Here is a 14,185-nt window from a genome sequence, read left to right as displayed (position 1 = left end):
AATGGCGAAAAAAGCCGAAAAGCCGTGCTCGGCTTCATTTTGGTATAAAAAAGGGACCCACTCCCACAGAATACCACTAAAAGAAATATACCACTAAAAGTGCCGTTTTTTAGCATTACAATTTTTAGCATCAATTTCTCCAACGTTTCTCAAATAAAAGTCCCCCCCCCCCCTCATAAAAAAAACTAGTATTTTCATGCCGATGCGTGGAGGAAATTGTTCTTGTGGTGGAGCGGAGGCACTCAAGTGTCAATGTTGCATTACTTACGAAAATTAAGGACCCATGACTTACATAAGTGACATCTGACATGACACCGAAATCTTCGTGATAAAAAACTGAGCTGCTGGAAGAGTGGGTGGTGAGGTTAGGTTAGGTCAGGGGGGGCTGAAAAATCTCAATATCGAGAATCACCGTTTCTAGGCGTTTCTTGGCCTCTTGAATGTATCCTCAAAAGTTTCAATAAATTTCATGAAATTTCGTGAAATTTCATGAAATTTCATGAAATTTCACGCGTGAAATTTCACTCGAATAAATTTCATGAAATTTTCCATCTCTGCAGGCCGAAACGAGTGCACCCAAACGAACGATATTGAGGGATAAGGATCAGGAATCCTGCGATGTCTGTCATACAAAAACTAGAGTCCCTTTATACCCAGAGTTAAGACAACTCACTTTTGGTTGGCCTGAAAGTGGCCTAAAAAAAAATCCAATTCTGATTGGTTCTCGCTCATGGAGGCCGAAACGAGTGCGCCAAGATGGCGGTACCTCGAATGTGAACAAGAATAATGAAAACATTATCTAATTGTGGTTTATCAAGAGTAAATTGTTATTTCCATCGGTCCAAAATGAAAATAGATTAAGAAATTATTCACAAACCAATCTCATTTTCTTTTTAATTGATCAATTTGTTGATGTTGTTGTTTTTGTGTGACAGACATTGCAGGATTCCTGATCCTTATCCCTCAATATCGTTCGTTTGGGTGCACTCGTTTCGGCCTCCATGGCCAGCCAAGGCCGGCTGCGAGTCAGCTGATAATCGAGTTGTCTTAACTCTGGGTATAAAGGGACTCTAACAAAAACAACAACATCAACAAATTGATCAATTAAAAAGAAAATGAGATTGGTTTGTGAATAATTTCTTATTCTCTTTTCATTTTGGACCGATGGAAATGACAATTTACTCTTGATAAACCACAATTAGGTGATATTTTCATTATTCTTGTTCACATTCGAGGTACCGCCATCTTGGTGCACTCGTTTCGGCCTCCATGAGCGAGAACCAATCAGAATTGGATTTTTTTTTAGGCCACTTTCAGCCGAACCAAAAGTGAGTTGTCTTAACTCTGGGTATAAAGGGACTCTAGTAATGTCCATTTCAAAACCATAGACATGAAAATTTGGTGTATAGGCTTGGCAACACTGTAGTATATCGATTCCTCGATGAATCGAAACAAGCTACGTTTATGCGAGGCTCGAAACCGGGGTTTCACGAAACCCGAGTTTGTAAAGCAAGTTTCCTCCGTCGGGTTTATGCGGGCGCTGTAACCCGACTTTCGCGGGAAATCAAACTTTCCGATTTTGGCGCTGTTTATGCGCATATTTTCGATTGAACTTGAATTTCATGTTGGCGCCATTTTCACAAGCTATACTTCATTTTTCCACTATGAATTGATTCAATAAATTATTAGGTATTACTCTTTTATCCTGTGTATGTTCAATTTTTCCACAATATATAAGCGGAGGCTTCATCTTCACTAGAAAAGCCTTTACTGACTTTCTGAGCAACAGTTGGAAAAATGACAGTAGATGTTTAATCATTTTACGTTCATCTTTAAAATTGAATGAATACCTAATCTCAACAACCCTCCAAATCATGCTCGAGCTTACATTCTGAGTTCAGAAAAGTTGCCATAGGTAATTTTTAGTCATGTTAAAAATAATTATGGCAGGCGCAGTCATCATGTTGTTGATTGAGCTTCTAATGATCTTACAATAGGTACTTAGATATAGGCATTGAAAGTGTAGGAGTGCTAATCCAGTAAAGCACCGCACTTTCACTCCATGCTGTCGTAAAGATTGTGTGTCTGCCATTATTGTAGTGAAACAAATAAAGAATCGGGATATACTTATGGGAATTCCTCCTTCAAGATATGATCAAAATAAGCAGATACTGATAGGTCAACAATGTATCGCTGAAGCAGAAGCGTCTAAATCCTCTTGAGGCAACGGACGGTGACAATCTCAACAAACTGATGAAGCTTCACAAATTTTGAATTTCCACATTCCCAGAGACACGCGCTGAAATCCTGTTTCTCACCCCTCTTTCCGACTGCTCTCCGAGTCCATGAGCAAGACAGGAAGAAAATAGGCAAGCTACCTAAGTACCACTGTTTGCCTACCTATGTGTGTTTTTTTTAAACTTGATTTTCAAAGGTGACTCATGTAAAGAGCAACTGAAAAACAAGATTTCAGAACCTGCCATTGCATTTCACTAACCTAAGACACAAAGCCAACCATACCATTGATATTCTTTCGCTTAGACTGTATATTATTCTCCCACTGAGATTCGATATGAACTCAATTCAAAAATCCTTCTGAATTTAATTATTCAGGTAGATTGGAATCTGGAGCTCTCAGTCTATCTGTAAAGCGCATTTACTAACATTCACTGCTGTCACAAGATATTTTCGCACAGGCAGAGCCACTTTCCACAGTTGATGCATCTCTAACGCCAAAGCTCAATTATGACAAGTGGTTCAACGACCAAAAATTGTTACACGCCTCAATAAAAACCTTATTCTTATCTCAAATTGAAAATCTTGGATCACAGAGCACTCACCGAAGAATCTCCTTCCTTCTGCATCAGTATGAGAAGAGTGACGATACTTTGGAGCAATAACTTTGAACTAGTTTCAATAAATGATGGCTTCAGAATTTGAGTCATCATTTACTAGAGATTGGATCAAAGAAATAAGTCAGCAGGTCACGGTTGTGGCTGGAGTCACTCTTCCAGTAGGACAACCAGGAAATAGATACACGGATAACACACAAATTCAAGAGCTATGCAGCTCTGACTGGATCAGATTTTAGATTTAATCGGTAGATTGAAATGAAAAAATTTGGTGCACTACTTAAAGGGAAGCAGAGTGCCTTATCTTGAAATCTTAGGCAAATCGTTGGGATACAGTAAAAAAGTTCTCCGCAGATGATGAACTGGTAGGTAAGGCTATTACTCAATTGTAGCCTGTAAAGCTCTTTGCTTGCTTTGCTTCTGTAGTCATAAAATGTTGATTAGAGTTGCAAGAATTATCTGAAAAAGCAGTAATAAGCCTGGATTCCATCTGACACTAAACACCTTCACTAGAAAATAACGTCCTACGTTTAGCTAAATAAGGATAAGTAAGCCACATATAACTGAAGGAATCACGTAAAAGTGCTTAAGCAACAATTGTAGTAAAATTATGATTGTAAAAAATGTTGAATAATGGCAAAATTAAAGCTAAATCGTGGGATAAGCACCAGTTGTTTACGAACGTTATGATAATAAATCCGCCATATTGCCGATCGCGCACCTGAAAATCGCATTTGAAGTCGAATTTCAACTAATTTCAACCTCCGGTTCGTTTATGCGGAGTGCGAAAACCTAGTCTTTAGTGTAAAATAAGGTTTCAAACACAAATTTCGGAAACCTACATTTCGTTAGTTCCGTATCGTTTATGCCGTGATTTGAACCTTGGTTTCAAACTCAGGTTTCGATTGAAGTTAGGTTAAGAGGCTCGCATAAACATAGTATAAAGGGACTCTAGTCTCTAGTGGAGACAAGGCCCATTACATGTATATCAGGTTGTATCAAATAAGCTGAAGGGGCGTCCGTACCTTGCTTTACCCCCCTACCTGTCTTACTTCTCCCTCGTATGGGGCCTGGCGCGCGGTCTACATTGTGTTAGAAGTCGATTTGTATGCTTGATGTACCTTCCCTCCGCTCCGACGGGCGCCATCTTGTTCTTGTTGATGCATTTTTCGACTGTTAGTGTGCGGCTCTTTTTATTTGATCTTTCCATTTTAGAATTAGTTAATTTTCAATGGCTGACAAGAAAGGTAAGCTTCGTTTTCATCTCAGTTCGTTTTAATGACTTTTTGTCCCAGGCTGATCATATCACCTTGATTTGTGAAACCTGTGTCCGCTGACGCCCGCGGGAGCAGCCGTTCGCTCGACTTGATTTGTTGAGCTATCTTTCTAAGATTTGGAATCATTTGCGCGTTGCTCGAGCAAGTATCCCGTTAATAAATCACTCTAATACGAATTCGCTCTCAGTTAATCTTCCTTTGTCATTGTAACCGAAACCGAGTGAGGAGGTTTTATAACACTGCTTTGTTTACCATGTTTTGTACGGGAGCGATTAATAGTACGTCGTTTCTTGCATTAGTGAAAGAGTCCATCCCTTATGATTTTACTTTAATGCTAGATTATGATTATTTGGAGCCGGGTTTTCTCCAGGTAATTTGTGCTGGGTCCGTGGCATTGTCGGACTGGTATTCCATGTATTGCATTGAGCTAGTATAAACTTGCGGATTTTAAATTTTATCTGGAAAGAGCAGGAAAGTCCTGCACACAATCTTCAAGAATCATTTCCAACCCCAAAAATTTTAAATTCCCGATAAATGGAGGCAGAAACATTTGTGGCAATATGTAACTATTGCATCCAATGTAGGTTGTAATCAATTCCATCGCATGCAAAATTATTTTCCAAAAAGAATCGCGCTTTCATTTCTCTGAATTTTGCTACTTATTTGGTTGAGAATGATTCAGTAGACTTGTCTGCAAGTTTACTCTTCTGCTTGGCTCCACAATTAAAATCTGATGAGATTTTTGACTTACCTACTTGACTGAATTGAAATACAGCACATCAGTTTGACTGCACCGAGAAACCGGGATAAATTGCCCCAAAGCTCCTTTGGAGTTCTGCCAGTGGCGTAGCTAGAAATCTTTGCGCGCCCCCGCTGACCTGAGGCTGCACCCTCTCATTTCTGAAGTTTTGGGCGATGCACCCCCCCCCCCCCCCCATCTAGTCACTTAGATCTGAATAAATGGGAGAAAATCAAGGTATTGCTATGAGAATAGAAAGAAAAATGTGAAGAGGAAATTCTAGTTCCCAAAACGTATGAAAAAATGTGGAACTTACATGAAATGTTTGCATGATCGAAACTTTTTTCGTCTCGCAGTAGCATCTTCAATGAGATGACCGAAACCTAAAGTCCCGAATTTTCATTTTTAATTGACAAGAGCGAGAGACCCCATAGTCGATGTTGGCTCTTAGTACTCCGCAGATAAGTTTTGATCAGTTTCAATTTAAAAGCAGACCGCACGGCAGAGGCAGCACTCTCGGGCAAAGTTAAAGTTAGTAGGCAGAGCACACTTCCGGAAAACTTGATGCTAACGTTGAGTTATCACAAATTAATAAAGATGCGATTTCCCTAGCGTTGTGACACTTTTTAATTTCAGATTTTAGGCATGTTCGGAAACCAATTAACTGATTGCAGAGAGCAAAAGTAAAATTATCAGGGTATTTTTGGATAATTTTTCTTGTGCCTTGGTCTAGCTCATTATCGGCGATTTCAGCGAGAAATTCTGGCATCAATATTCAAAAAGTTGAGACGATGTTTTCTTAAGATTCAAATCTTTTTTCCAACTGACCAACTACAGTGTCTAGTATGATGCTAAAAACTCAACTTCAAACCGTTTTTGAGGATTAGTCACCCTTGGGAGTGTTAAGTACTTGTTCTCCTTGCTCCCCTCCTTCTTAATCTTTTCTGCCTCTCTCTCCCTCTCTCCCTCTCTTCCCTCTTCCTTTTTCCCATTTTCTTTTCCCAAAATTTTGTGTCCCTCGCATCGCCGCCGCCGCCCCCCCCCCCCCCCCCCCGCCCAGCGGTGGCGGCAGGTATGTTAGTTACGCCATTGATTTCTGCGTTACAGCTGTCTCCAGACAGAGCCCATGTTTTTTGCAGTCTACCATGCTATGCAAAGTCTCTGTTTCTCTCATAGAATATCACCATTCTTAATTAGTTTCATGGTTTAAATCTACTGAACATCTCAATTATGATACCTACTAGTTTTTTAATTCAGGGTGTAGGGTCTCCCCCCAAGTGGAAGGTTGCGCTAGATGCTCCTATATAATTTTGAATTTGCAGATTGTGACTTCTAGTCATGAGGCTCTTGCATGTGTCTGGGAATTGTGAAGCAAGTACTGTTTCTTAATTTTTTGCGAGTGAAATGATGATGCTCTAGTTTTCTCTGAAACGTACAAGATCCTAAAGAGCTCTCTTAGTTCAGGCTGTGTGGAGGTAATCTCCTTTGCTGTACTGTAAGTGCACCTCTATATCCAGTCAAACTCGCAATGCACTGATACGGATTAGAAACATTGGTATGGTTGCCGTGGTTCCATCTTCTGCCCAAAAATGTGATAGCATTGCCAATGTAAGTATTTAACCCCTACTTATTTGTGCATGGAAAATTTGACTGGATGTAGAGGTGAACTCGTAGCATAGAAGAGGCACTGTGTAAGCAAATAGTAATGGTCTCAACTTCCGGAGCTTTTTTTGAGCTCAAAAGTAAGTTCTAGAGAAAATCAGGGGCAGCAATGAGTCTCTCGTAAAAATATTTAAGTGATAGTATTCTATCTGCAGATCTCTGATGCATATATCAGGGTGTCTATAGTACAGAAAAAGTACAGATATGCCGAAAAAGCACAGGAGGTCGGGATGGAAGTACGGAAAATGTTAGGATTTTCAGTAAAATAGTACAGAAATGCAAGATTTTTGTTATCAACTCCAGAAAGTAGCCTTGGCCGTTTGCGATTTCCTAAAGTAATCCATTTATCAACATCCAGGTTCGATTCCTTGCGTTTTTTGGTTTATTCCTTCCTCATTCCATCATTCCACTTCCTGAATCCGAATACAGTTAAAAATGCGTGTGCGGTTAGGAAAAAGTGTGGAAAAGGTAAGGAAAGAGCAAGGACTTTTGAAAATCGCCACAAAAGGAATTTACAGGAAAATGAGGAAAAAGCAAGGAATTTGAATGACAGGGTACCAGTAGATACCCTGATATATAAGCTCCATTAATTGAGAGTTTTTCTTTTCATGTAGATAATGTGTAGAATGGTGATATTTGGGAGCTAGGAAGGGTCAAGACTATTACTATATTATTTGCTTACCAGCCTCTACGAATAGTTTGTTTGATTGGACATTTATCGCTCCTTATTTTGTAACTTCGGAGCTGTTGGTGCCATGGGACATTGTGACCCATTTCATGGGAATAAAAACAATGTAAACGCATTAGGCACCAACTGTTGTAGATCGTTTCAGAAGAGACATATCTTTCGTCAATTTTCTCATCTTGGTAGGCTCTCTCATAAATGTGCCCAAAAAGACAGTTTTTCATTATAATGCAATCTTATCTGTGTCTCTGTGGCACAAATTTCTTTATTATGTGAGTAAATGAGTCACTTTGTGATGATACACATCCTTGTCAGAATGTAAGTATAAAGGACTCATGATCAAGACTGAGATAAATCACCATTGTTAAAAATTTTTCTCATGTAAGATCCATTTTATCTTCCTATTCATATCTCTCTGCTTTTACCATTGAATTGTCCTAGCTATTTTCATGGGAGTCGCTGCTTCACTGTTTGACTGTAGCAAAAATGAATTTGAGGCTGAGAGCCACCTGTTCCTTTAGGGAGCTTCTGTCTGTATTGTTTCACCATGACTGTCTTATTTGAAAAACAGTCTGAAGAGTATTTGGCCCAGCTAGTTAATAAGCCACTCGTGGAGGCTGATATCTCTCGGAAGCAACCAATATAAAACAGCCTCTTTGAGCAACGTGTCAAATGAATTTGGTGTGCATCAAGGATACATTGGATTTTTGTAAAGCTATTTAAAGCTTCTGAATTGGAAGGTTTTACCTTAATCATTAAGGAAGTCCTTACTCTCTGTAGCCTCAATCGTTCAGAAATGTAGGTCACTAATGTGTGAACTTGTCCAGCAAGCTATTATTACCTTGATGGATTGTTTTTCATGATAATAAAGATTTTCTCAGAAAGCTAGGATATATCATTACGAATATTAACATCTCCTATGGATCAGCCAAATCCACAATGAAGAAATATTAACTTATTATTGTGTCTCCTCCGGAAAAAGAAGAGAAAGTGGAGGGGGGAGGAAAGGAGAGAATTATAGTTGCTAAGGGAAAGGAGCCTCTTCAGTGCATGTCCAGTTTTCCGATAGTTTTGAAGCTGGGCTTGTATATCCGGGGTAAGCAATCTTAAATTATTTCAGCTACAGATGTGACATTGGTCAATTTTTACCCTTTAAGTGGTCATCAAAGGAGGGGTTGCGATTTGGGCCGAAATCGGCCCCTCCACGGAATTGAGAAATTTTTGGATATATGGCAGTTGACGGTGCATATTTGACGGAAATAATCGAGTTTTGCCGATACTCAAGTTTTTTGGCCGCGTAACAGGGGCCTAAACATGGCTCCGGAGCCGAAAACAGCTGAAATTTCGACTTTTTCGCGGTTCTACCTCAGATTTCGACCTGGGCCCAACGGCGACAGGCGATGAGCCTCGAATATGATGTCAAGAACACCTAGACACGTACCACACTTGAATATGATCAACCGTCGCCCTTGGGTCAACTTCAAAATCGAACATTTCCGACTTTTTAGCCCGAAATAGCGGAAAAACCATGTTTTTCCGCTTTGAAGTTGGGCCCAAGGGCGACGGTTAACCATATTCAAGTATGGTACGTGTCTAGGTGTCCTTGACACCTTATTCGAAGCTCATCACCCGTCGCCTTTGGGCCCAGGTCAATATCTGAGGTAGAACCGCGAAAAACATGGATTTTACGCTACTTCGGGCTTAAAAGTTGGAAAAGTTCGATTTTGAAGTTGGGCCCAGGGGCGACGGTTGATCATATTCAAGTACGTTACGTGTCTAGGTGTCCTTGACAACATATTCGAAGCTCATCACCCGTCGCCTTTGGGCCCAGGTCGAAATCCTAGGTAAAACCGCGAAAAACTCGAAATTTCAGCTATTTTCGGCTCCGGAGCCATGTTTAGGCTCCTGTTATGCGGCCAAAAAACGTGAGTATCGGCAAACCTCGATTATTTCCGTCAAGTATGCACCGTCGACTGCCATGTATCCTCAAATTTCTCAATTCCGTGGAGGGGCCGATTTCGGCCCAAATCGCAACCCCTCCTTTATGTCTTTTTTCTCTGGGTGGAATTTTTTTCCCATCCATCTGATAAAAATTCCACTGTTCACTCGAAGCCTCTAAAATTTTCCCAGGCCCCCTTTTAATTTTGCCTAGTGATCCTCCTTAACCTCTTTTCTCAGCTGCCAAGTTTCCACCTTAGCAATTGTAGAATAAGTCATCATTACTTGTTCCATCTTTTGTTCGGGTCAATCCCCGACACATCCATCAAGTTTTATTTTTATATATGAATTTCCTTTCGTTTTCTACTTGTGAATTGAAACCCAACAGCCCTTGAGTGAGTCAATTTTTTTTATGTAGTAATCCTAAGTCACCCTTGCCTTTTCATATTCGACCAAAACCTAAGATCCGTTCAGGTTATCATCTCAAACGATGGGTTTTACTACAAATAGACTTGAAACAATCACAACCCTAATATTAGGGTCTTAAAACGTAATACTTTTTCTATTCATCACTGATTAAATCTCGGTTAAATTTATCAGTTGAGTTTTTTAAGTTCGGACAGAATTTGTCAAATACAATTCAGCGAGCTCATCCTTCAGAAATTAAAGAGCTCCACCAACTTGACCCTCTTCCTCATCCATTTTTTACCCTAACATTAAATGCCTCTCATTTTCTGATCAACTCGAATGCAACCTCTTCTTAGGTCAATGATGAAATTTTCTAATTATAGACAAATTCTTCACACAGAGTCGAAGTTAACTTTTTTCTCCTACACAGAACTAGTCAAGTCTTTCATTTTGGGCTCTTGAATTGATGAGAATTCGGTGAAGTCTTGATGCTACCTTCTTGTTGATGAGCTCATCAACAATTTGTCCACAACCGCTCAGCATGTATTTCTGTATGCATACAAACTCCAATCATTTGCGCCTTGTTGCAAATGACTGTTGTTTGAGATTAATCTCCTGATCTGAAAGTTAGACCTCAATTTTCTGTTCTCATGATTAGATAACAGGAATATTTTAGTGCTATGTGACTGTGTTTTTATTCCAGAGTCGGACGAAAGTGGTGAATCACACATGCTAAGAAGCTCTTCAGAGACGTAATTACTTTGCGATAATGTTATTGGTAACTTGATTCTCATTGTCTTTCAGCTTTCCTGTTTTGATGGATGGAATGATTACATTTCTTGGAGAAGGGACCTACATGCTCGTTTATTCGCACGCGACGCGACATTTTAAGCTGGAAACGTATATTAATCTATAGTTTTTCACACACCTCTCTTTCTTACCTTACGTGTTCTTATATGCTGAATTGCTTGTATGAACTGTGTTTCTCCTTTTAGATCTATTTCTCATCCTTTAGTTAGTGTCTCAAAGGTAAAGCGGACGTTAGCTGTTCAGATGTTTCTATCATTCATTTTAATTAATTCTTAACGTGTTATGCTCATTAACCTCTGTTTGTAGTCAAATATATGCTCAGTTTTGTGTTCGATTCGGTTCTGATTAGGAGCCGAAAGAAATTCATTTTAGAGTAAATTTCTGACCCCTTTCCATCACTATTGCAGGATTATACTTGTCAGTGTGAAAGTTCTAGATAATATGATGTCGCCTAAGATAATCTCTGAATTTTAAGTCATCCCATGACAATTCAGTGGCCCCTTTCGGTGATCCTCTTAACTTCTAACAACTGTTTCTTCAGCTCTTCGGCTGATATATAGTTAAAGTTGGACTCAAATGAAGGGTTTTATTGTCTCATTGCCACTTATTTATAGATAGCAAAATGAAACTTGAGGGAAGACTAGGGTGTATGACTATACAGGGAAGGGGGGGGGGGGAGGTGTTAAAGTTAAAACTGTAAACTAGCAAGTCTTGTATACGATCTATCACCTAGAGATGAAAGAACCCAGCATAGAACAGGGGGCTCAGTGGCTCCTGGTAGATTTTGATGAAACTTCAGTACATTACAATGAAGTTTATCATCAGCCCGAAGCCAAACAATTACCTCATTCCAACAAGTAAAAGCCAAATTATTCGCGTTTAAACACAGGCCAATTTCTGTGCGGCGGAGACAATTAGGCGCTCCACGTAGCCATTCTTCGTGCCTGAACACATCAGACTTTGGATGGGAAACCCTTTTTCTCCTCCAGGTAGCTGCTCAGATCAGATCGGGCAATGAGATATAGAGTCCTCTATCTCTTGCACCTCACCTCTGAAATTACTGAAGAGCTACTGAAACAGAATCGGCAGATGCGGGGAGAAGGGGAGCGTACAGCCTTTGCACCTGTCGAACGTATGAACACCTAACTGCGTGTGAGGTCTGATCGAAAACGCCTAACAGCCAGAGGAGAGGGGATTTGTAAGTCCTCCGTCATGCTGTGATATTATAGAAAACAGTCCGGGTTCAATGGCTAATATCTTGACTTCTACTCGTTAGAATAAGGTAATTGTTTGGCTTTGTGTTGATGATGAACTTCATTTTAATCTATTAAAGTTTCATCAAAACCTACCGGGAGCCACTGAGCCCCCTGTTCTGTGCGGGAGTCGTTGTCCCAACATTTAGAAAAAACCATCATTTTTTCATCTTGTATGCATGACATTGGTCCATTTTGAAATTTTCATCCAGTATGAGTCAGTAAAGTCCTTTTTTTTTATTGTGTCATTCGAAAGTAGTAAGTGACCGAAGCTTACAGTTTTTCTCCTAAATTTTTTTGATGACTGCAAACGGGAGAAAAGTTTATTCGAAAGTGCCTAAAATTAGGGTGGCCTAAAACGGCGTTAGAACCGCGCGCTCGTAGGTTTCTAATGTACACGTCACGATCAATATGGAGGCGGAATGCGTAGTGGAAGAATACACAGCGGCGTTGCGTTGGTGGCGGTATGTTTTTGTTGGTCAATTGGAGGTTATTTAGGTTACTTTGTTTGAGATTCATATCCATTGTTCTTAATTCTCGAAGCTATTCAATCAGAATGCGACACAGATGTATGTTGGATATGAAACATTCACATAGAACTTACTTAACCTCAAACGAGAAATCGTGATGTCAACATCGGCAGCGTGGCGGCAGTGAGCAGGTGGGTTTTGCCGACTGGCGACTTGGACGGTCAACCGTTGGAATTCGGCGATTTACCCCGAATCTCCACCGCGGCGGTGCGTTTTCGGGGGTTCGGCACTCTCAACGTTGTGACGGACCGCCGCCATATTTGTTTACGAAACCAAGCCTACCGATCGCATGCCCAAGCATCGTGTGCTGATCGATTATAGTATAATAATTCAAAATTAATTTTATCGTTTCAGTCGTTCCATTTTAGCCTCAATAAGCTAAGCTCACCGTTACGCGAACGTAAGTATTTGTTTACTTTTTGCAACTGTTTCACTCCACTTGTACATTGTACCAATGTCTTCATGGAGTGGGTTTTCCACCGGAATTTACGTATAAAAGTCTCCAAACGTCTCTGATTACCTAATTGGTATGAATATCTAGTATTCTCAAATTTAAATGTAGTAGCGCTGCTTGATTTTGTAACTTTTAACTTCGAAGTTGTTTGTGATACCTCTTCGTTGATGCATCAAAGGTAACACCAGCCTCTTGCCGTAATGTGTCAATATTTGCGAAAGACGTTGAACATCCAACAAATTCCATTGCTCTCAGCAGTATAAACCATTATTTCAGTATTTTCCAGACCAAGTGCAAATAACTGAGAGGATAAATGCATAAATATCTCTTGACGCTTGCTGCCTGTTGGGCTGATTGTTTTATTTGTGTTGGGGTCAGAACAAAGCTGAATCAATGGCTTTTCTAGTTCAGAGGTAAGGAATTTATCTCAAGAGAATAATTTGATTCTGTTGTGCAGCCTCTTATAACACAGCCAGACCTAAAGTCCACATGCTTCTTTTAAGGTCAGAAAGGTCTTTAAAGAAGTCAATATAAGTGAAAATTTTTTTTCGGGCCCTCAGCTACTTTATCTGCAAAGTGAAATCTACATTTTAACCATTCATGCTAGATATTCCAGAGAAATTGGTCAGTGATGAGTCTAAGTGTGTAGACTCTGATGGAAAATCCACCGGACAATGACGCTGGTGTTTTGAAGACAGTTACAAAAAAAACAAATGTTTGCAAATGCGTAACAGACAAGTATCGAAATCTGAAGTCTACCATAAACGTACGACTTAACGTAGATTTGAAAGATTAGATTGAATGATTAAATGTAGCTGTGCCATTTCAGCTGGACCCGGGAAATCTAACTGGAGAGGTCTTGTGCCTGCGGGGAGGGAGTTGGGCGCTGCTGACACACTTCACAGTGAAATTGACCAAAATTGTCCCAGAAAAATGTTAGTACTCTCTCTGAATAAGGGGGAGGGGACAATCCCTACTTGCCTGATGTGTGAGAATTTTCACCCTCATGATAAATTTTAATTTGAAAAAATATGTTCCTCCCAGAGGCCCAACCCCTTTCTTGCTAGCACCATTTACATTTTTAAAGCAGCCTCAGTCTTGATAGCCTGCTGAATGGGTTCCATAATGAGCAGAGATGCAAAATTGCATGCAATTTCATATAAGGTAAAATTTCATGAAAGTATAACTTCTGCAATAGGCTCAGTAGGCCGTGAAATGCGTATAATCAGAAAATCTCAATATTTAACAAAATAAGAGTCAAACTCTTAATTTTATTATAAGATAATTTTATGGGTGGTGTACACTCCTCCTAAGAAATCTGTGTACTTTCATATCATGTTAGATTTCATTTTACATCCCTGATAAGTGATGACAAAAAATCTCTGAAGAGAAGGAATGAATGCTGAGGATGGTCGCTCAAGACTCATTCTTCTGGCTGCTACTTTTTTTCTCCTAGAATGCATTGATAAACGGCGACATTGCAGCTTGTGTCTTAACGGGAGAAAACTTCCTTCATTCGACTATCAGGAATTAATATTAACTTGATAAAAATATTTAAATGTAAATTTTAATTAAGT

At 39.8% G+C, this 14,185-nt stretch overlaps 1 protein-coding gene across 4 annotated transcripts in view; it reads left to right on the top strand.

Annotated features, from left to right (window-relative positions):
• The first annotated feature begins 3,940 nt into the window (after positions 1 to 3,940).
• LOC109043410 (DAZ-associated protein 2) overlaps positions 3,941 to 14,185 on the top strand; it is a 117,023-nt gene continuing 106,778 nt past the window's right edge. For 3 of the 4 annotated variants that reach the window (XR_011899331.1, XR_011899330.1, XM_019060604.2), the window contains exon 1: positions 3,941 to 4,099. Coding sequence is in view for 2 of the 4 variants with exons in the window: in XM_019060604.2 (XP_018916149.1) it covers positions 4,084 to 4,099 (16 nt within the window). In the remaining 2 variants the exon portion in view is untranslated. The remainder of the gene's footprint in view (positions 4,100 to 14,185) is intronic. The other variant, XM_019060605.2, reaches the window with a different exon arrangement.

This window comes from Bemisia tabaci, chromosome 2, assembly GCF_918797505.1.
Source record: "Bemisia tabaci chromosome 2, PGI_BMITA_v3".
Taxonomy (NCBI): Eukaryota; Metazoa; Arthropoda; class Insecta; order Hemiptera; family Aleyrodidae; genus Bemisia; species Bemisia tabaci.
The sequence above is the reverse complement of the archived record's forward strand: the minus strand, read 5'-3'. Positions and strand labels throughout refer to the sequence as shown.